This window comes from Alosa pseudoharengus, unplaced genomic scaffold (assembly GCF_046254945.1).
Source record: "Alosa pseudoharengus isolate Yale_2024_CS ecotype anadromous, Long Island Sound unplaced genomic scaffold, YU_APseudo_1.1 YU_APseudo_1.1_scf_3, whole genome shotgun sequence".
NCBI lineage: Eukaryota > Metazoa > Chordata > Actinopteri > Clupeiformes > Clupeidae > Alosa > Alosa pseudoharengus.
The window spans coordinates 4168706-4192365 of NW_027468718.1; the positions used below are offsets into that span (position 1 = coordinate 4168706).

Genomic DNA, 23660 nt, shown 5'->3' on the forward strand with positions numbered 1-23660 from the left:
ATCCGAAGGTAAAAGTTCTCACAGCTGGTTCACCGCAGGAAGTTCTGCAGCATGCGCAAGACCCTCCTCCTGTCAAATTTGCGTTATTGAACGCACAGTCTATTTGTAACAAGACTTTCATTTTAAACGACCGCTTCACGTCTCATCACCTGGACTTTTTGTTTATAACGGAGTCTTGGCTCAGCGGTAACGACGTCATTCCACTTGGAGAACTCTGCCCTCCTCACTGCAGCTTCATGAATTCCCCTAGGGCTACTGGTCGTGGAGGTCACTGTTTATAATAACAACTTTAAATGTAGAATTGTACAAATTGATATGTTCTCCAATTTTGAGGTACAGCTTGTAAAGATAAATGCCACCCTCCTCTGTGCATTAGTTTACCGACCACCAAAAATTAAGCTTAATTGTAATTTCATTCAAGAATTTGCTGATCTACTATCTTTTATGGCCTCTCGCTCTGACAATTTCATGATTTTAGGGGATTTTAACATTCACATCTGTTGCCCATCAAAACCTTTGGTTAAGGACTTTTTATGCCTTGTGGACTCTTGTGCAATCTGTTATGGCCCCGACGCATCAGAAAGGCCACACATTAGACCTAGTATTGTCTTATGGTTTCAATGTTTCCAACTTAGAAATTATGGATGTTGGGGTCTCTGATCATTTTTTGATTTTATTTGAATCTATTTTGTTTTGTCCCCCTGTATCTCCCCCTAAGTCCTATTCCTTTGCCCGTTCTATTAATTCCACCACAGCCACAACATTCTCTAATACTTTCATCCTCTCTCACTCACCTACTATCTCTGTTGCTATTTCCACCTGCTCTGGCATTGAAGAATTTGTCACTCTCTTTGATGCATCCTGTCTTGAGACCTTAGACTGTGTTGCCCCACTAAAACAAAAGCGTGTCAAAACTATCACCACTCCATGGTTAAATGCCACGACCCGTTCTGTCAGAAAATCTTGCAGGAAAGCAGAGCGCAAATGGAAAAAAGAGAAGCTTCAGGTCTTCTATGACCTTTTCAGAGATTCTCTAAAGACCTACCAAAACTCTGTTAAGGCAGCAAAGGTTGAGTATTATGCTCAGCTTATCAACAATAATGCTCATAGGCCTAAAGTTTTATTTAATACCATTAACTCTATTATAAATCCTGCCTCTGCGTCATCTACTCTTGCCCCTTCAACAGAAATCTGTGAGAAGTTCCTCAACTTCTTCATCAATAAAATTGACAAAATAAAATCTCAAATCTCACGTCCAGATTCGGATCCCTCAGTGATAGAACTTTCACCTAGCTGCCTCCAACAGTTTCAGGCTATATCATCCTCCCAGCTTTCTGAGGTAGTCTCCCATATGAAATCTACATCCTGCCACTTAGATGTTTTACCTGCACGCCTTTTTAAAGAAGTTTTTACCATCATCTGCCCTCTTGTATTGGCCATAATTAATCACTCACTAACCAATGGAGTGGTCCCATCAGGTTTTAAACGTGCAATTGTGCAACCTTTACTTAAGAAACCTAACCTTAAGAATTATAGGCCTATTTCTAAATTACCTTTTCTGTCAAAGATAACATCAACATAACATAACATCCTATTAAAACGCTTGGAGGATGAAATTGGTCTCCAGGGTTCTGTTTTGCAATGGTTCTCTTCTTATCTGAGTGATAGATCATTTTCAGTTAGTTTAGGCAATTTCTCCTCTTCCTCTGCCCTTATAAAATGTGGTGTTCCTCAGGGTTCCATTTTTGGGCCCTCTTTTATTCTCTCTTTATATGCTACCCCATGGCTCAATTTTTAAAAAGTATAACATTCAGTATCACTGCTATGCAGATGACACTCAGTTTTACCTGCCTGTTAACACTAATGGCATTTGTTCTTTGGAGAATATTTTTAACTGTCTCAGTGACATCAAATGCTGGATGGCAAGAAATTTTCTTCAACTGAACAAAAGTAAAACTGATATCATTATTTTTGGCCCTCCAAGCGATGTTTCTATCTTGAAAAATGCACTAGGACCTCTCTCTGCAAACTGCCACAGTGAAGTAAAGAATCTTACAGACTCCTCTTTAAATTTTAATAAGCAAGTAAATAGTATGGTCAAAGGCAGCTTTTTCCAGTTAAGAACCATTGCAAAATTGAAGCCCTTTTTGTCCTTCTCCGATCTTGAAACTTATACATGCTTTCATAACATCTAGACTAGATTATAGATTGTAATTCCTTATATGCAGGCCTGACCCACTCCACTCTCAACAGACTTCAGCTAGTTTAAAATGTAGCAGCTAGATTATTAAGTGGCTCTAAGAAACGTGAGCATATAACTCCTGTGTTGGCTAAGCTGCACTGGTTACCTGTGGAGCAGAGTTAAGTTTAAAATTTTACTTTTTGTCTTCAAAGCTCTCAGTGGTTTGGCACCTAGTTACATAGGTGAACTACTAATTCCTTACAGCACTCCAAGATCACTTAGGTCTTCATCTCAGAATCTTCTCTATATCCCCAAAACACGCCTTAAAACTAAGGGTGATAGAGCCTTCTCTGTTGTTGCCCCCCAACTCTGGAATAGTCTACCTGTACATATTAAGTCCTCTCCAACCATTGGCTGCTTTAAGTCTAACTTAAAGACTTTCATTTTCTCCCAAGCTTTTAATCTACCTTAATACCCCCCCCCCCCACACACACACACACACTCTTTATTCTTTATTTTATTTTTGACCAATTTGTTTATTATTTCAATTATTTATTTATTTTCCCCCCATGTTATGTGATTATTGTTGTTGTACCATTGTCATTGTTTTATGTTTGTTTGTAAGCACTTTGGTTCAACTCAGTTGTTTTTAAATGTGCTATAGAAATAAAGTTGACTTGACTTGACTTGACAGTAATAAGAACATCTGTTTGTCTGAGAGCGAGAGAGAGATAGAGAAGGGGGAGAGAGCGACAGAGAAAGAGAATAAGTTTTCTTTTCACCCTCCTTTTTTTGTACCTTTATGAGGAATCTGGCCCGACTCACTGTCAATCTCCTCATTATTAGTAGAACTAGACTTAACATCTGCCTCTTTTCTCTTCAGAGAACCTGTTGCCATCCACCGATCCATGTTGTGGTTCTAACCAGTTCTTCTAACCGTTAGCGCTTAGCGGCACTGCACTTGAACGTCACAGCCTAGTGCGACTAGCCTTTTAGTCACACAATAATCACACAATAACTTTACTATTTAATTTACATTTAAATCATTACATTAAAAAAAATGATATGAATATACATATTCTTAGAATATATGTTAGCATTTCCTGGTAAAATAAAGGTTTAAAAAATATATTATTTTATATTTTATTTTGCTTTTCCACGGACCACCTGCAGTACCCTCACGGACCACTAGTGGTCCGCGGACCACAGTTTGGGACTGACTGACTTAGACAGACAAACTGATATGGAGCCAGGCTGCTCTCTGACAACATCACAACCTCACTGAGGCATTGACATTCTGTAGAAAATATCACAGATTCATGCCCCCCAGGTATCCATTCAAATAACATTGTGCATGTGGATGGATCTGAACATGTTTTCTGCAGGTAACACATAGCACTATTACTCTAGATCAAGCTGCTTCATGTAATAGCATGACATGCGCTTATAGTTCTATTCCCACATTGATTTCTGCCCAACCTCCACTTAGTGAAAAAGGCCATTTTAAAACTAGAAACACAACTAATGTTCTTTCTATACCTCAGCATATTCCTCTAAAGCCAGAAGTAGAGTAGTAAAGTGGTGAACTCTGCAGAGATGAATTGTGGGCCGTTGTCTGTGGTTATTGCTGTGGGTATGCCCCAGTGGGCAAACAGCTCCTCTAAGAACTCAATGACCGCATGTGTGGTGACAGACCCCGTAGAGACCACCGTAAAGGGGAGGGTATGACTGTGATGGCCCCGGATACACAGTGGTCAGGAGCGGCGAGTATGTAGTACCCTTAAAGGGGAGGGTATGACTGTGATGGCCCCGGGCTACGCAGTGGTCAGGATCGGCGAGTATGTAGTACCCTTAAAGGGGAGGGTATGACTGTGATGGCCCCGGGCTACACAGTGGTCAGGAGCGGCGAGTATGTAGTACCCTTAAAGGGGAGGGTATGACTGTGATGGCCCCGGATACACAGTGGTTGTTCCAGCAAAAACAACTTTGTCTTTAAAGCAGTGAAACGGCAACAGGCTGTTTGAACTTGGCCCAGGGTGCCATATATGTGCTGTCCATTTTAGCATGCTATCCACATACCACAGTCTCAAGCCACCAGGATGCTGAACTGTCATACTCTTCCTCATAACCAATCAACATCAAACCTCCTCATATTTATTTATTTATTTATTTATTTATTTACACACTCACACACCATACCTCCAAAACACACACACCATACCTCCAAAACACACACACCATACCTCCAAAACACACATGCCATACCCACACACCCTATTACTCCCCCCACCCCCCCACACACACAGGTACAATCTCATCCCCCCCCACCCCCCCCACACACACACCATTAATCCCCCCCAGCAGCTAGGTGAATAGGGGTGTGAATCATTGTCGACGGCGGTGTATACCTTTACAAAAATAATTGTGAAAAATCAATACTTTCTCCTATTTGAACCAAACTTTACACAGAGCCCAGTTGCTAGAGCCCAGTTGTGTCTCTGAGGTCATGAACGTGACCCAAAGTCTAAAAATGTGGTCTGTTCAATGGTGTTGGTATACGGCAGTAACAAAAAACTTTATTCCAGCCTCTGTGGCTCTTTCTGAGAACTTCACAGGGTTATCCCGACTGTTTCAAAAGAATCTACATGGTCTCAGCTTTCCAATGATACCAGCCATGTGCTTGTAGACCAAACGATGTGGGCATGGTGGCCTCTCTAATACGTGTAGTGCCTTTTGGTCAGAATTACTGAAATATGACTGCAAAGCATTTAATCCCCCAACACACATATATACTACCCCCCCTTCCCCCCAACACACACACACCATTACACCCCCCCCCCCCCCCCCACCATTACACCCCGCCCACACACACCATTATACTCCCCACACTCACATACTATTACACCATATCCCCCAAACACACACACACCATTACCCCCCCTCCTCCCATACACACACACCATTTTATTATCCCCCCACCCAAAACACACAACATAATACCCCCCCCCCCCCCCCCCCCCCCCACACACACACACACACACAGGTACACCCCCCTCCACCGCATACACCCCATTACCCCTCAACCACATGTACACACAGCAATACCCCCACACACAATTCATCACCCCCCCGCCCCCCCCCCCCATGCACACACACCATTTCATCATCCCCCTCTCACACACACCCTACCCCCAAAATCACACACACACACACAATATATTATTTTAATCAGTAATGTGATCAATTCAGTATAGTCTCAATCTGAATGTAGTCATCTACAAAGGTTAGTCTAGTAGTAATTTACTAAAGTTAATCTAAAACAACACAAAAAATGTATTATTATGAGAGACAGAGAGAGAGAGATAAAGATACTTACTTGGTATTGTCGTGGCAGATATTCAGACTCGGGCCAGAAATTAAGTCCAAACATCTTGCCCACAACGTAACAAAAATACACCATTATAAGTGCTGAAGTCAAAAACTTCTCCCAAAAAGAAGGCTCAAAAGTCCGGCAGAGTTCCGTGCAAAAATTCCTTTAATGACTACATAGCGCAAAGCCTGAGTGGATCGCACGATCGCACTCCCGAACAAAGGTAGAACTCTCTTACTTATACCCCTCCAAAATGCTGACACAACACTACCCCAAACGAACTTTTCACCTTAAGTTTATGGAAAGTTCAGGGGTGTACAGTATAGAGTGATCACAGGTCATACATTGTGCATGGGTTAAATATCGTTCGCCCCCTGCACTCTCCTACTGGTTGTTATGAGTAGAGCTCGCCCTGTGTAAGCGTTATCTTGCAGCCTCAAGGCCGACTCAAAAGGCCTAGGCTAAGGCAACATGAGACACAGTGCAACAAAATGAGACACAGGGCAGCAAACAGAGACATAGGGATACAGAGCGCACGTAGGGGGAATTCTGGTAGAATAGCTTCAGTATGTTAATAGTATTAGTTAAACTTGTTATTTAAAATGTTATAAGAGTATTATGGTTAGGAATAACTTCAGTGTATTACTTGATTATGATTAAGGTTATATGAATACATGCTTTACAGTTTCAAACTCGTTCTCTCATCATGATGTCTACAACCACAACATTCCCTCCTTTGAGACTTGCATAGTCTCACAAACTAAAAAATTATCCTTCCTTTCTGATTCTTAATTCTTATACTGGCTACTGTCTCTGACTTTGTACACTTGAAGAGTATCAAAAATGGGTAGAGGTAAGAAGGAATATCACCATTAACATGTCAGTGAACATGCATTTCCGTGTCGTATTTTCGCTTTTGACTAAGTCATCATGGTATACACACAACATATGGTTTTGATGTTATACACCCACAAGATAATGCAGTACTAGTACACACACACTTTTCATACACACTGATTGTATCTTTTCGTTTAACACAAAAGAGTTATGGATAGTTTTGAACATATGTACAATAGGTGATTAAAAACAACATACTGACTACTTAATATAGTATCACACTCATGATTTGCTTGTTGAAGGTAAAAAGCCATTTGTTGATGGTCTTCACCAGCACGGTTAAATCTATAAGCTGCAAAGTCACATTGCATAGTTGGTCGTTGAGTTGTTGGTTCTCCTACTGATCTTGTTGCTGGTACCTTGTGTTCATTTCATGGTTCTTTTGGTGTGGGCCCTACTTATGCTACAGGCATTAATGTGGTCATGAATGGGATCTTTGTTACTTCTATAATGGCATTTTCTCTTTCTTTGGTATTATGCTCTTTGTTTCTTCCTTGATGGTTTTATCTTAGAGTAGAAGATCAGAAACTGGTGTTACCGTCCCTAGATGTGTACAATGCGGTGTATGAATCTTCCTCATCTGAGCCGTTTGTTGGATTTAGGTGATTGTGTTCTCATGTCAATCGCGTTTCTTTGGCTTTAATTCAGAATTCCCTATTGGCCTTTCATGCTATCGCATATCCCAGTCCAGCGCAATCTTGTTCTAGGACTGGGGCTGGACCTGGAATAGGTATTAAACTTGGAGCAGGGTATGGACTTGGGGTGGTAATGGGTTTGTAGTAGGGAATGGGCTAGGAGTAGGGAATGGGCTAGGAATAGGGAATGGGCTAGGAATAGGGAATGGGCTTGGGTATGTTAATGGGTTTGGAGTAGGGAATGGGCTTGGGGTATGTTAATGGGTTTGGAGTAGGGAATGGGCTTGGGTATGTTAATGGGTTTGGAGTAGGGAATGGGCTAGGAATAGGGAATGGGCTTGGGCTTGGGGCGTGGACTGGAGATGGAAGTGAAGTTGAAATCCTTTGGTGTCATTTGGGTGTAGAGGTTTTGAGTTGAGATCATCTGGTTGCAGGGTTCTGGTCGTAGTTTGAAGTCATCTAGCTGTGGACGTTGTGTAACACCGCCACTGGAGTAGATGACTGTAGCCGCATTGAGCTGAAAGCAACAGTTACAGGTGGACTCCCCCAGACTCTCAAATCCTCACACCTCGCTCAAGCAATGTAGCGCTCCTGGTCAGATTTATAGAGACAACAGAATAGAACAAAAAGAAACAGCACACAACCCATACAGCCACACAAATCCTAAACCGTTTGGGAACTTGGAAGATTTTAAATGAAGAAATTCATACAGTCAGTTAGATTTGGCCCATAAGTCCTTCTTTAAGTCAGTCGTTATCAAATCTGTAAAACAATTTAACCAAAGTTAGTTAGATTATGTTAGATTATATGACACACAGATTAATATTTAGATTAATATTTAGATTAATAGTTAGTAATAGTAGTTAGTTAATAGTTAGTAATGGTTAATAATAGTAATATTTCGTAGCAATCAATGTCTACATGCTGTAATTCAAATTTCATATCCCTCCCTCCTTTTGACATTTTTTCAATGTCAACAAAAAGTGGGATAGGTCTCGTATTCTTTTGGTTGTCAGTCTGATTAAGACCCCAGGTACGTCTCTCCATTCACAAATTGCATGCACACTCACTCTTACATCTTTCACTCACCTGTCACTCACTCAAGCCTCATTCTGAATCAGTAACAGCTAATCTGCCCCACCCTGTTGCGTCCAACAGTTCCAGTAGGATGGCAAGGTTTTATGCTATTAGTTATTCTGAAATATTGTTGCTTTGGGTATTCACTCCCTACTACCCACATCCTTATTTCTCATGTTGACCGTCAATCAATACCAAGCGATCACAATCATCTTACCAACTTTTCACGCATTTCCACCTTCCTTGTAACTAATTAATTATTTCACAGAGTTATCATTTCATGGAAATAGTTTATGTTTTTTTGATTATTATAAAGCGATTATTTATTTAGATTTGTTGGTTTATTCTGTTACTTTTAATTTCACTTATAGAGCGCCACAACATTACACATGTCTCATAGCGCTCTACAGAGTGTTTTTATGCTTATCAAATTTATTCTGTTAAAATTTTCTTTGTCTGTTCATTCAGCATATGACATTTATCATATCATAGTTAAAAATAATGAAAGTTTTGTTTTTATAAGGCAACTGTTACACTATTATTGTTTGTAGTTTTTCCTACTGTATATAGATTGTCATAAGCCATACTCTCACTCTTTATGAGATTTGGGAAGCACAGCAAAGTGTCCATTATTACCTACTGCTCTTAATACCATCACTCCTTAATCAGTTATTAGATCAATATTGAAGAATACTTAATTCTTCTGGCCTTTACTTGCCCTTTCAGTTCCCCTAATCATCAATGTGTGTTGACCATGTGTATTATTCTAAGCCCTAGTAGAGCATCTTCTTCAATGACACATCAGATTGAACCCTTTCTTGGGGATTACTGGCTATGGATTCATATCCATGGCATCCTAAAGCCATGAATGCAAATTTAGACTGATTCTGGACTGGCCTGGCAACCAGAACCATGGATAAAAAATGATTAGAATTTTGAGCCTGAGCATCCTTAAAGACTCCTGGCTTACATTTCAATCCTCAGTATCCTTGAAGAACATGCCGTCAATCGTTCTGTCCCTTCTTAAGGTGTGGTGGGGGTTAGTACATGTGTGTCGTCTTTTAGTTGTGACTTGAATATTGGTGGATGTCCAACTGAAGTGTACCTCTGGTCCGATCCAGCCCTGACAACCACTCTGGAGATTGATGAGATCCCACACCATGCTCATTCCTTTTCATCAACGATCATACTGTCTCTTTAATTGTTGCCACATCGAGACTTGTTGCATTGGTATTTGCTGCATCTTGGTTGACAGTTGACATTTGTTGATCAAGTGGGGACCTCATAGTCCCTCTCCCACTAATGTTCTGATGAGTATGATTTTTTTTTTTTTTTTTTTTTTGAATGCCATAAAGACAGTTCCAGCCATAGTTGGTGTATTTTTGGTAGTCTCTTACTTCACTTGCGGAGGCTGTTTGCCTTTTTGTGTTCTTTCACTCCTTTTTCCAAAATGAGGCTCGGTTGAAAAGGAGTCAGGCCCAGTGATCAGTATCAGGAGAATGCAAATGCTCCTCCCTCTTGCTGTGGTCCACTCCTTTTGTCGAGGTGGGACTTGTGGCTCCTCCCCCTTGAGTCTGGCAGCAGTGGCTAACCGTCTCTGAAACAGTCTTAGCATTGGTATCACATGGATAGACGTTGGTGTGGGTGACATGTCGGTCGGCTGTAATCAGGGCCTGGGTCTCGGATTCAGAGGGCACACAGCCTGTAGACAGACTCAAAACTGTGTTTAGTCAGTGGTTAGTTTCTAATCTTTCCCTGCTTCTGTACCCTGCCTTATCTAAAACATTAACCCCATTTGTTTCAAAGAATACCCTGGTTTTCATATAATTCCCCAAATTATGATGGTATCTCAGAACAGACACTACACTGTGCAGTTAGTCAATTAGTCAATTTGTCAATTTCAATTTAGATTTTTATCCTAATAACAACTTAATCAAAGTATTTTTCGAAATTTCCTTTCTCTACTCTTTTTTTTCTTAGATTTATCAATTCAGTACATTTCTTTCACTGTGGTAACTATTTTAAGGATAACCTTTTAAAACATTTTTATTTTATTGTATATAATCTTAGTTCTTCAATTAAAATGTATTCAACATTTCAATTAAACTCACTTTAAGTTCAGAAGATGGATGGCATAATTGTGGCAAACGATTGTGATCCCAATATTGACCGGAACAATTGAGACTATGATTTTTTCTAGAATGCAATATTCATTTTTGTGTTCTTTTCTGTTATACTATCCTTTCCTTTCTATCAAGTTAACTGAAACTGGTGACTAAACACAATAATTGGTCAAAAGTTCCAATTCCATTTTCTCAATTCAGTGTCCATCCGCACATGAGTCATGCTTCCACCTCAACCCGGGTACACCCGCTTATACACTTGGACACAGCACAAATTCTGTCCAAGGCACTGGGCTTAACTTTTGCTGTACAGTCTTTTCCCGGTTTCCTTGAGGGGGAGTCAGGGCTCAGTGGCGGAGACCTCTACAGCAATCAGAAGTTAGATAAACTCACTTTCTCAGACACACAGAAACATTTACTTGCCCTCGGTTTGCATGCACTTACATTGGTTAGTATGAGATATTACATCAACCTTTTCCAAAAATGTTTTATATCACTCACGTTTCTAAGTTATCTCTCCAGCCAAAATGTTCTCTTTTCCATCAATTGCTTTTTCTTTTGATTTTACGCTGCACTAACCAATGACAGTACCACAACACACCAGGCAGGCTATTACTTTATTTCAAAAAACATAACCAACAAACAATAACCAACGAAAATACAAACTAAACTCAACAATAACTCATAACAACATATGCTCAGCAACACTAGTAATTGTAGCATACATTTTTTTAATTTCAAATGACTGAAATTAGTAAAAGCAATTACAGTAAGGTGCAGTAATACCACATCTGATTCACCTTTATTTCACCAATTATTCCCCGCACCAATGCCCTTCAATACCAACACAAATACCTTCTTATCCTTTAGCTTACTATGAGGTGTGCCATTTCCAGCCTCTCCACCCGTGCGCGCCTCGAGTGGATAGCAATTACTATTGCAAACCTGTCCTCATGTGAAACATAAAATTTACTGAGCGACTAGGGCAATTTTTACCTGCCGGCAGCTATCCCACGACAACATCAATGTCTATGAGCAGCCCACCGCAGTACTCAGCGTGACTTCTCTCATGCGACCCTTATGTCACTGAAACGTTAGTCCGCGATTAAGATTCTATCAAGCGACAATCCCGAAATCCGACATCTTTGTCGTGCGGAATTCATCGCGATTATATCTTTTTAGGTTCTGAACTATAGCTCTCACCCGACCCATTATTCGTCAAGAGCTAATAGCAGAGGCGTCCCGTCTCACAAAAGCCCTTTAATCTTACACTTCATTTGCAAAGATCAGGGATATAATTAGATTTGTGTCAATTAGTGAACTAACTTACAGCTACAAAAGCGAATTAACAGCTGGTATTCAAGCACAGCAGTAGCTAACATTTATGCAAGACACAATTAAACACACAAATAAGCTTTTTCTAATAGGCTATTCATCCATATTTACTCTCAGATGTTAGGCTCAGCTTTGTTACATTTTCTTAAACTTTTGCTTTTTTTTTTTTTTTTTTTACATTCTTTTCAAATATCTATCCAATTGGTATGGTATAAAAATGGTGCGGCTCCTTTAAGGCTCAGTATATAGGGAGGGGGCAATAAGCACAAAGAGATTTAAAAAAAAAAAAAAAAAAACTTGGAACAAATTGTATGACTATGGTTCACCTATTTCATGGGGAAAGATGAGACAAACATCTTTTAAGCTATTCAAATGTAATTCAGGACATACAAAGGGATTGCAGAAGACTGAAAGACCTATTTATATCTTTTGTCATGCATTTTCAGTCGACAGGAAAGTTTATGGTTTATGAGAATGCGCACACCCGATGTCGCCCACACGCTCTCAAAACTGATCCTTGCTAATTATTTACGCCTTAATTTCTAATGGTATATACATCAATCAACCTTTTGATAACCTATGCCGCCACTTCCAAACAGTTTCAATCATTTCCAACCATATATTTTTTTTTTTTTTTTTTCACTGAGCTCAGGCACTTTTCTGTCCGGGATATTCAAGGTCATCGTCTGATAAGCACAAAAACTGTGATCTGATGCCAAACAGCACTCCTAGTAATTTCTCATTCATAGCCTACTACTGCACAATACGGTTGTTAGTTTACAAAACATAAGCACACACATGCGGGGTTATTACACATATATTTTGCACCAAACTCTGCCAGCGACTCTTTTCAATACTCTTAATTTTATGTTTAACAATTTAACTAGGTTCTTTTGGAGGAGAGACAATTTCTTACCGTCAACCTGGGTGGAGTCCTGCACTCCAACACACTCAACAAAATCACAGAAAACAAAACGCTCTACTTCGTATTCAATTTTGGTGTCTTGTAGTGCAGGCTGGTCCCCCCAAGCTTCGGGTGTCTCGTTATCTCTCCTGGCTAGGCTCGCCAAATGTCGTGGCAGATATTCAGACTCGGGCCAGAAATTAAGTCCAAACATCTTGCCCACAACGTAACAAAAATACACCATTATAAGTGCTGAAGTCAAAAACTTCTCCCAAAAAGAAGGCTCAAAAGTCCGGCAGAGTTCCGTGCAAAAATTCCTTTAATGACTACATAGCGCAAAGCCTGAGTGGATCGCACGATCGCACTCCCGAACAAAGGTAGAACTCTCTTACTTATACCCCTCCAAAATGCTGACACAACACTACCCCAAACGAACTTTTCACCTTAAGTTTATGGAAAGTTCAGGGGTGTACAGTATAGAGTGATCACAGGTCATACATTGTGCATGGGTTAAATATCGTTCGCCCCCCTGCACTCTCCTACTGGTTGTTATGAGTAGAGCTCGCCCTGTGTATGCGGTATCTTGCAGCTTCAAGGCCGACTCAAAAGGCCTAGGCTAAGGCAACATGAGACACAGTGCAACAAAATGAGACACAGGGCAGCAAACAGAGACATAGGGATACAGAGCGCACGTAGGGGGAATTCTGGTAGAATAGCTTCAGTATGTTAATAGTATTAGTTAAACTTGTTATTTAAAATGTTATAAGAGTATTATGGTTAGGAATAACTTCAGTGTATTACTTGATTATGATTAAGGTTATATGAATACATGCTTTACAGTTTCAAACTCGTTCTCTCATCATGATGTCTACAACCACAACAGTATCTGTGTGTAACATGATACATGCACATCTAGTTTGGCAAAAATGTAAAGCAGGACAGTGACTGCAAATAAACAAATATTGTCATAAATATCAAAATATCACAACATGTTTCCACCAGCTCTCGCTGCATGGTGGAAAGCAACTGACGAGTTAATGGAGAAAAACAGACAACTGGAGGAGAACAAGAAAACAATGGAGGAGAAAAACGTGGAAATGGAGAAGATGAAGCTGCAGTTAGAGGAGAAGAACAGAGAGATGGAGAAGATGAAGCTGCAGCTAGAGGAGAAGAACAGAGAGATAAGTGAGAAAAACAAAAATCTAGAAGAGGACAGGAAGACTCTTCAGGAGAAAGACAAACAACTGAAAGATAAAGATGTGGAAATGCAGGAGAGGAAAAGACTTGTACATGAGAGAGACAAACAGATAGAAGAGAGAGAGAACAAAATCAAGGAGAGAGACAAGAGGATAGAGGAGAGTGAGAACAACTCCCAGGAGAAAACCAAACAATTAGAGATGAAAGACAAACTACTGCAGGGAAAGGACTTGCAGATTAAAGATGGAGAAAAGAATCTCAAGGAGAAGATGCAACTTTTGGAGGAGAGCAAAGAGAGACTGATGGAGAGAGAAAAGATGTTGCAGGACAAGAAAAGAGAGATGGAGAAGATGCACCGACAACTGGAGGAGAAAAACAAACAGCTGGAGGAGAGAGAACAAATACGTGGAGATGGTGAGTGTGAAACAACCATTACCATGTCATTACAATCTTAATCACACTGGAAAAGTATGAAATGGTCCCATCATCCAATTTGTGAATCTAGAGAGCTCCACGACTTTAGTTGAACAGGCTACTGATCCAGTGTCTGTCTGTGTTTCTGTGTTGGGCTCCCAGATCCAGATCCTCCTCCCATCAGGAGAAGACGGAGTAAGGATGAGCCTCCACTCAGTAAGTCATCAGTGATCTCTGCTCCATTCATGGGTGTAACTTTATCATAGTGGTAGTCAGTGGGGATGCAGAGCTCATTACATGTGTGTAACTAACTCATTGCATTCATAAAGTATGATCCTACCAGCCTGAAACGTCAGATGCAGTGCCAAGTCTAGAGCTGGATGGATGTCTACTAGAGATGAATATTTAATGATTCATTACCGTCGCAATTCAACACTAGTTTAGGAAGCTAGATAGGTAGTAGTAGTTGGCATGGCAACCAGACCCTTGAATGTGTGGAATGCAAAGTAAAGTTACCTTCACATTGACTCACTAGCAATGACAGACTTACATGCAGCTCAACGTTTACTTGCTGTGGTTGTTACAATGTTATGATGTGTGTGATGTCTTTGCTGTAATGTTATGATGTTCTAACTGTGTGATGGCTTATTGTGCGCGTGTGTGTGTGTTTGCAGTGCTATGGTGTAACTGTGTGATGGCTTATTGTGCGTGTGTGTGTGTGTTTGCAGTGCTATGATGTAACTGTGTGATGGCTTAATGTGCGTGTGTGTGTGTGTGTGTGTGTGTGTGTGTTTGCAGTCCTATGATGTAACTGTGTGATGGCTTATTGTGTGTGTGTGTGTGTGTGTGTGTGTGTGTGTGTGTGTGTGTTTTTGCAGTGCTGTAACTGTGTGATGGCTTATTGTGCGCGTGTGTGTTTGCAGTGCTATGATGTAACTGTGTGATGGCTTATTGTGTGTGTGTGTGTGTGTTTGCAGTGCTATGGTGTAACTGTGTGATGGCTTATTGTGCGTGTGTGTGTGTGTTTGCAGTGCTATGATGTAACTGTGTGATGGCTTAATGTGCGTGTGTGTGTGTGTGTGTGTGTGTGTGTGTTTGCAGTCCTATGATGTAACTGTGTGATGGCTTATTGTGTGTGTGTGTGTGTGTGTGTGTGTGTGTGTGTGTGTTTTTGCAGTGCTGTAACTGTGTGATGGCTTATTGTGCGCGTGTGTGTTTGCAGTGCTATGATGTAACTGTGTGATGGCTTATTGTGCGTGTGTGTGTGTGTTTGCAGTGCTATGACGTAACTGTGTGCTGGTTTATTGTGTGTGTGTGTGTGTGTGTTTGCAGTGCTATGATGTATCTGTATGATGGCTTATTGTGCGTGTTTGTGTTTGCAGTGCTATGATGTAACTGTGTGAAGGCTTATTGTGTGTGTGTGTGTGTGTTTGCAGTGCTATGATGTAACTGTGATGGCTAATGTGTGTGTGTGTGTGTTTGCAGTGCTATGATGTAACTGTGTGATGGCTTATTGTGTGTGTGTGTTTGCAGTGTTATGATGTATCTGTGTGATGGCTTATTGTGTGTGTGTGTGTTTTTGCAGTGCTATGTTGTAACTGTGTGATGGCTTATTGTGTGTGTGTGTGTGTGTGTGTTTGCAGTGTTATGATGTATCTGTGTGATGGCTTATTGTGTGTGTGTGTGTTTTTGCAGTGCTATGTTGTAACTGTGTGATGGCTTATTGTGTGTGTGTGTGTGTGTGTGTGTGTGTTTGCAGTGTTATGATGTAACTGTGTGAAGGCTTATTGTGCGTGTGTGTGTGTTTGCAGTGCTATGATGTATCTGTGTGATGGCTTATTGTGTGTGTGTGTGTGTGTGTTTTTGCAGTGCTATGTTGTAACTGTGTGATGGCTTATTGTGTGTGTGTGTGTGTGTGTGTGTGTGTGTGTTTGCAGTGTTATGATGTAACTGTGTGATGGCTTATTGTGTGTGTGTGTGTGTGTTTGCAGTGCTATGATGTATCTGTGTGATGGCTTATTGTGTGTGTGTGTGTGTGTTTGCAGTGCTATGATGTAACTGTGTGATGGCTTATTGTGTGTGTGTGTGTGTGTGTGTTTAAAGTGCTATAATGTAACTGTGTGATGGCTTATTGTGTGTGTGTGTGTGTGTGTGTGTTTGCAGTGCTATGATGTAACTGTGTGATGGCTTATTGTGTGTGTGTGTGTGTGTGTGTGTGTGTGTGTGTGTGTGTGTGTGTTTGCAGTGCTATGATGTAGCTGTATGATGGCTTATTGTGTGTGTGTGTGTGTGTGTGTGTTTGCAGTGCTATGATGTAACTGTGTGATGGCTTATTGTGCGTGTGTGTGTGTGTGTTTGCAGTGCTATGATGTAACTGTGTGATGGCTTATTGTGCGTGTGTGTGTTTGCAGTGCTATGATGTAACTGTGATGGCTTATTGTGTGTGTGTGTTTGCAGTGGGAGGAGAGAGTCCTGGTCCAGCCCCCCCAGTGTCTCCTGCTGTGTCTGAGCTGAGGCTGGTGCTGCTGGGGGGGAGCACAGCTGGGAAGAGGGCAGCAGGAGACACCATCCTCGGCACACACACACTCACACACACATCCACAGAGACCCAGCACAGTGAGAGCAGACAGGGGGAGGTGGCTGGGAGACCGGTGACCGTGGTGGACACTCCAGACTGGTTCTGCAGTGGACTCTCTGAGAAGGACATGAGACAGGACGTGGGGCTTTGTGTCCGTCTGTCTGCCCCAGGACCTCACGCCTTCCTCCTGCTGATTCCAGTGGAGTCGTCTGAAGGGGAGGAGAGGAGGATGCTGGAGAAAATGGAGGATATTTTTGGGGAGGGCTGTTGGGGACACACACTGATCCTCTTCACCCATGCTGAGGGGCTGAGAGAGAGGAGTGTGGAGGAGTTGCTCCAGACAGGGAGCCAGGAGCTCCAGCAGCTGGTAGAGAAATGTGGGAACAGGTGTCACCTTCTCAACGTTAAGGACAGACCTGATGATACTAAGATCACACAGCTGCTAGAGAAGATAGAAGAGATGGTGTCAGGAAACAGAGAGAGATTCTACAGCACTGAGACCTACCAGGAGGCAGAGAGACAGCTCAGAGAGATAGAGAGAAGGATAGAGGAGAAATGGATGGAGAGGAAGGAGAAAGAGATGAAGAGTAAACATGAAAATGAACTGGAAAACTCTCTAAAGAAAATGAAGGGAGAAATTCAAGAAAAGGAAGAAAAGATCATGGCACTACAGAAGAGAATAGCAGAGCTGGAGAAAGAGCTAGAGAATGAGAAGAATGAGGAGAAGAGGAGAGATCTGGAGAGACAGCTGGAGGAGGAGAAGGAGAAAAGGGGAGAGACAGAGATGGAGAATGAGAGACTGAAAGATGAGTTTATGACACAGAAGAGAGAGATGGAGGAGAGACACAGAGAGGAGATGGAGGAGATGAGAGAGAGCTATGAGAGAGAGGCCAGGGCTGAAGCAGAGAGAAACCTCATGAAGATCATCCTGCCTGAACTACAGAGAAACATCAGCATCAGCAAGCAGAAGATGGAGGCAGAGTTCAGCAGGCAGATGGGGCAGAAAAACTGGCAGATAAAGGAGAAGGACAGAGAGCTAAAGAGAATAAGAGAAGTGCTCAGAAAAGTAAAGTCTCAGTCTGACATTATGAACACCTTTCTCCGTGAAGCAATCTCAGAGAAAGAACCCCAGGGAGGAGACAGAGAAGAGCAATATTGAAAGAAACAAATCTCAAAAAAACTGTCAAACTATGAAAAATTATCAAACTATGACATGTATGCCCTTTATCGCCCTGTGTGCGCACTACAAACACGTTGCGTAGGGACCTGCTAATTAATCAAGGCCCCAAGTCAGAGTGCTATTGTTGATGAGAAGATGAGGCAGAACCATCTGGGAATAGAAAGGGAGAAATAGAAAAAATGTGAACTGTGGCTCTTCAGGTTTGATGTCAACAAATAGCAATGTTGGCTTATCTGCTGACTTTGCCTACTAAATGACATGAGTAATAGGATACACAACCTAGACCTATTGGGAAATGTTTACATCTAGAAATAGCCTTTAGCTATACTGTACAGTGAGCTCACATCATGTTTGCTTGTCATTCATCTTATCCCACACACAGCTATCTCTTCTGTGCTCTAAGAAATATTCTCTTTGATTTGTTTGGCTTTTCAACATTTATTTTTAACTAATGAAATAGAAAATCTAATGAATTGCATCCTTATTCACAAGTAGCCTAATTTCCATTAGAAGTCTAAATTACATGGATGGATGGTGGCACAGTCCACAAATGCCTTCCAAATCAGGTCCTCCCAATTCCACCCAATTAGACCTACACCACCAATTCTATTTTAAGACGTGACGTCATGAATTGTTTGCGCCACAGCAAAATAGCCTATGTGGACGGCAAAAAGACGAGCCGGATCAATGGGTTGTATTGAGGAGTATTGACAGCTCAGTGATTATGGTTAGATTTAACCTTATTAATGTCCTTGCACAACTGCTGACTTGTTGTTTGGAATAAAACAACATCCATTTGTTTGATATAGGTATATTTTGTTTTGTTTTATTTGTGTTTCTTGAATATTGGTGGATGTCCAACTGAAGTGTACCTCTGGTCCGATCCAGCCCTGACAACCACTCTGGAGATTGATGAGATCCCACACCATGCTCATTCCTTTTCATCAACGATCATACTGTCTTTTTAATTGTTGCCACATCGAGACTTGTTGCATTGGTATTTGCTGCATCTTGGTTGACAGTTGACATTTGTTGATCAAGTGGGGACCTCATAGTCCCTCTCCCACTAATGTTCTGATGAGTATGATTTTTTTTTTTTTTTTTTTTTTGAATGCCATAAAGACAGTTCCAGCCATAGTTGGTGTATTTTTGGTAGTCTCTTACTTCACTTGCGGAGGCTGTTTGCCTTTTTGTGTTCTTTCACTCCTTTTTCCAAAATGAGGCTCGGTTGAAAAGGAGTCAGGCCCAGTGATCAGTATCAGGAGAATGCAAATGCTCCTCCCTCTTGCTGTGGTCCACTCCTTTTGTCGAGGTGGGACTTGTGGCTCCTCCCCCTTGAGTCTGGCAGCAGTGGCTAACCGTCTCTGAAACAGTCTTAGCATTGGTATCACATGGATAGACGTTGGTGTGGGTGACATGTCGGTCGGCTGTAATCAGGGCCTGGGTCTCGGATTCAGAGGGCACACAGCCTGTAGACAGACTCAAAACTGTGTTTAGTCAGTGGTTAGTTTCTAATCTTTCCCTGCTTCTGTACCCTGCCTTATCTAAAACATTAACCCCATTTGTTTCAAAGAATACCCTGGTTTTCATATAATTCCCCAAATTATGATGGTATCTCAGAACAGACACTACACTGTGCAGTTAGTCAATTAGTCAATTTGTCAATTTCAATTTAGATTTTTATCCTAATAACAACTTAATCAAAGTATTTTTCGAAATTTCCTTTCTCTACTCTTTTTTTTCTTAGATTTATCAATTCAGTACATTTCTTTCACTGTGGTAACTATTTTAAGGATAACCTTTTAAAACATTTTTATTTTATTGTATATAATCTTAGTTCTTCAATTAAAATGTATTCAACATTTCAATTAAACTCACTTTAAGTTCAGAAGATGGATGGCATAATTGTGGCAAACGATTGTGATCCCAATATTGACCGGAACAATTGAGACTATGATTTTTTCTAGAATGCAATATTCATTTTTGTGTTCTTTTCTGTTATACTATCCTTTCCTTTCTATCAAGTTAACTGAAACTGGTGACTAAACACAATAATTGGTCAAAAGTTCCAATTCCATTTTCTCAATTCAGTGTCCATCCGCACATGAGTCATGCTTCCACCTCAACCCGGGTACACCCGCTTATACACTTGGACACAGCACAAATTCTGTCCAAGGCACTGGGCTTAACTTTTGCTGTACAGTCTTTTCCCGGTTTCCTTGAGGGGGAGTCAGGGCTCAGTGGCGGAGACCTCTACAGCAATCAGAAGTTAGATAAACTCACTTTCTCAGACACACAGAAACATTTACTTGCCCTCGGTTTGCATGCACTTACATTGGTTAGTATGAGATATTACATCAACCTTTTCCAAAAATGTTTTATATCACTCACGTTTCTAAGTTATCTCTCCAGCCAAAATGTTCTCTTTTCCATCAATTGCTTTTTCTTTTGATTTTACGCTGCACTAACCAATGACAGTACCACAACACACCAGGCAGGCTATTACTTTGTTTCAAAAAACATAACCAACAAACAATAACCAACGAAAATACAAACTAAACTCAACAATAACTCATAACAACATATGCTCAGCAACACTAGTAATTGTAGCATACATTTTTTTAATTTCAAATGACTGAAATTAGTAAAAGCAATTACAGTAAGGTGCAGTAATACCACATCTGATTCACCTTTATTTCACCAATTATTCCCCGCACCAATGCCCTTCAATACCAACACAAATACCTTCTTATCCTTTAGCTTACTATGAGGTGTGCCATTTCCAGCCTCTCCACCCGTGCGCGCCTCGAGTGGATAGCAATTACTATTGCAAACCTGTCCTCATGTGAAACATAAAATTTACTGAGCGACTAGGGCAATTTTTACCTGCCGGCAGCTATCCCACGACAACATCAATGTCTATGAGCAGCCCACCGCAGTACTCAGCGTGACTTCTCTCATGCGACCCTTATGTCACTGAAACGTTAGTCCGCGATTAAGATTCTATCAAGCGACAATCCCGAAATCCGACATCTTTGTCGTGCGGAATTCATCGCGATTATATCTTTTTAGGTTCTGAACTATAGCTCTCACCCGACCCATTATTCGTCAAGAGCTAATAGCAGAGGCGTCCCGTCTCACAAAAGCCCTTTAATCTTACACTTCATTTGCAAAGATCAGGGATATAATTAGATTTGTGTCAATTAGTGAACTAACTTACAGCTACAAAAGCGAATTAACAGCTGGTATTCAAGCACAGCAGTAGCTAACATTTATGCAAGACACAATTAAACACACAAATAAGCTTTTTCTAATAGGCTATTCATCCATATTTACTCTCAGATGTTAGGCTCAGCTTTGTTACATTTTCTTAAACTTTTGCTTTTTTTTTTTTTTTTTTTACATTCTTTTCAAATATCTATCCAATTGGTATGGTATAAAAATGGTGCGGCTCCTTTAAGGCTCAGTATATAGGGAGGGGGCAATAAGCACAAAGAGATTTAAAAAAAAAAAAAAAAAAACTTGGAACAAATTGTATGACTATGGTTCACCTATTTCATGGGGAAAGATGAGACAAACATCTTTTAAGCTATTCAAATGTAATTCAGGACATACAAAGGGATTGCAGAAGACTGAAAGACCTATTTATATCTTTTGTCATGCATTTTCAGTCGACAGGAAAGTTTATGGTTTATGAGAATGCGCACACCCGATGTCGCCCACACGCTCTCAAAACTGATCCTTGCTAATTATTTACGCCTTAATTTCTAATGGTATATACATCAATCAACCTTTTGATAACCTATGCCGCCACTTCCAAACAGTTTCAATCATTTCCAACCATATATTTTTTTTTTTTTTTTTTCACTGAGCTCAGGCACTTTTCTGTCCGGGATATTCAAGGTCATCGTCTGATAAGCACAAAAACTGTGATCTGATGCCAAACAGCACTCCTAGTAATTTCTCATTCATAGCCTACTACTGCACAATACGGTTGTTAGTTTACAAAACATAAGCACACACATGCGGGGTTATTACACATATATTTTGCACCAAACTCTGCCAGCGACTCTTTTCAATACTCTTAATTTTATGTTTAACAATTTAACTAGGTTCTTTTGGAGGAGAGACAATTTCTTACCGTCAACCTGGGTGGAGTCCTGCACTCCAACACACTCAACAAAATCACAGAAAACAAAACGCTCTACTTCGTATTCAATTTTGGTGTCTTGTAGTGCAGGCTGGTCCCCCCAAGCTTCGGGTGTCTCGTTATCTCTCCTGGCTAGGCTCGCCAAATGTCGTGGCAGATATTCAGACTCGGGCCAGAAATTAAGTCCAAACATCTTGCCCACAACGTAACAAAAATACACCATTATAAGTGCTGAAGTCAAAAACTTCTCCCAAAAAGAAGGCTCAAAAGTCCGGCAGAGTTCCGTGCAAAAATTCCTTTAATGACTACATAGCGCAAAGCCTGAGTGGATCGCACGATCGCACTCCCGAACAAAGGTAGAACTCTCTTACTTATACCCCTCCAAAATGCTGACACAACACTACCCCAAACGAACTTTTCACCTTAAGTTTATGGAAAGTTCAGGGGTGTACAGTATAGAGTGATCACAGGTCATACATTGTGCATGGGTTAAATATCGTTCGCCCCCCTGCACTCTCCTACTGGTTGTTATGAGTAGAGCTCGCCCTGTGTATGCGGTATCTTGCAGCTTCAAGGCCGACTCAAAAGGCCTAGGCTAAGGCAACATGAGACACAGTGCAACAAAATGAGACACAGGGCAGCAAACAGAGACATAGGGATACAGAGCGCACGTAGGGGGAATTCTGGTAGAATAGCTTCAGTATGTTAATAGTATTAGTTAAACTTGTTATTTAAAATGTTATAAGAGTATTATGGTTAGGAATAACTTCAGTGTATTACTTGATTATGATTAAGGTTATATGAATACATGCTTTACAGTTTCAAACTCGTTCTCTCATCATGATGTCTACAACCACAACAGTATCTGTGTGTAACATGATACATGCACATCTAGTTTGGCAAAAATGTAAAGCAGGACAGTGACTGCAAATAAACAAATATTGTCATAAATATCAAAATATCACAACATGTTTCCACCAGCTCTCGCTGCATGGTGGAAAGCAACTGACGAGTTAATGGAGAAAAACAGACAACTGGAGGAGAACAAGAAAACAATGGAGGAGAAAAACGTGGAAATGGAGAAGATGAAGCTGCAGTTAGAGGAGAAGAACAGAGAGATGGAGAAGATGAAGCTGCAGCTAGAGGAGAAGAACAGAGAGATAAGTGAGAAAAACAAAAATCTAGAAGAGGACAGGAAGACTCTTCAGGAGAAAGACAAACAACTGAAAGATAAAGATGTGGAAATGCAGGAGAGGAAAAGACTTGTACATGAGAGAGACAAACAGATAGAAGAGAGAGAGAACAAAATCAAGGAGAGAGACAAGAGGATAGAGGAGAGTGAGAACAACTCCCAGGAGAAAACCAAACAATTAGAGATGAAAGACAAACTACTGCAGGGAAAGGACTTGCAGATTAAAGATGGAGAAAAGAATCTCAAGGAGAAGATGCAACTTTTGGAGGAGAGCAAAGAGAGACTGATGGAGAGAGAAAAGATGTTGCAGGACAAGAAAAGAGAGATGGAGAAGATGCACCGACAACTGGAGGAGAAAAACAAACAGCTGGAGGAGAGAGAACAAATACGTGGAGATGGTGAGTGTGAAACAACCATTACCATGTC

The 23660-nt window shown here is 40.9% G+C and overlaps 1 protein-coding gene across 1 annotated transcript in view; it reads left to right on the plus strand.

The window, feature by feature from the left end:
- The window catches only part of LOC143100969 (uncharacterized), a 56598-nt gene that overhangs the window by 6309 nt on the left and 26629 nt on the right, over window positions 1–23660 (plus strand). Inside the window, exons 3-6 of the mRNA XM_076264558.1 lie at window positions 13913–14134; window positions 14297–14350; window positions 16592–17815; window positions 23024–23632. Coding sequence (XP_076120673.1) covers window positions 13913–14134; window positions 14297–14350; window positions 16592–17815; window positions 23024–23632 — 2109 coding nt within the window. The remainder of the gene's footprint in view (window positions 1–13912; window positions 14135–14296; window positions 14351–16591; window positions 17816–23023; window positions 23633–23660) is intronic.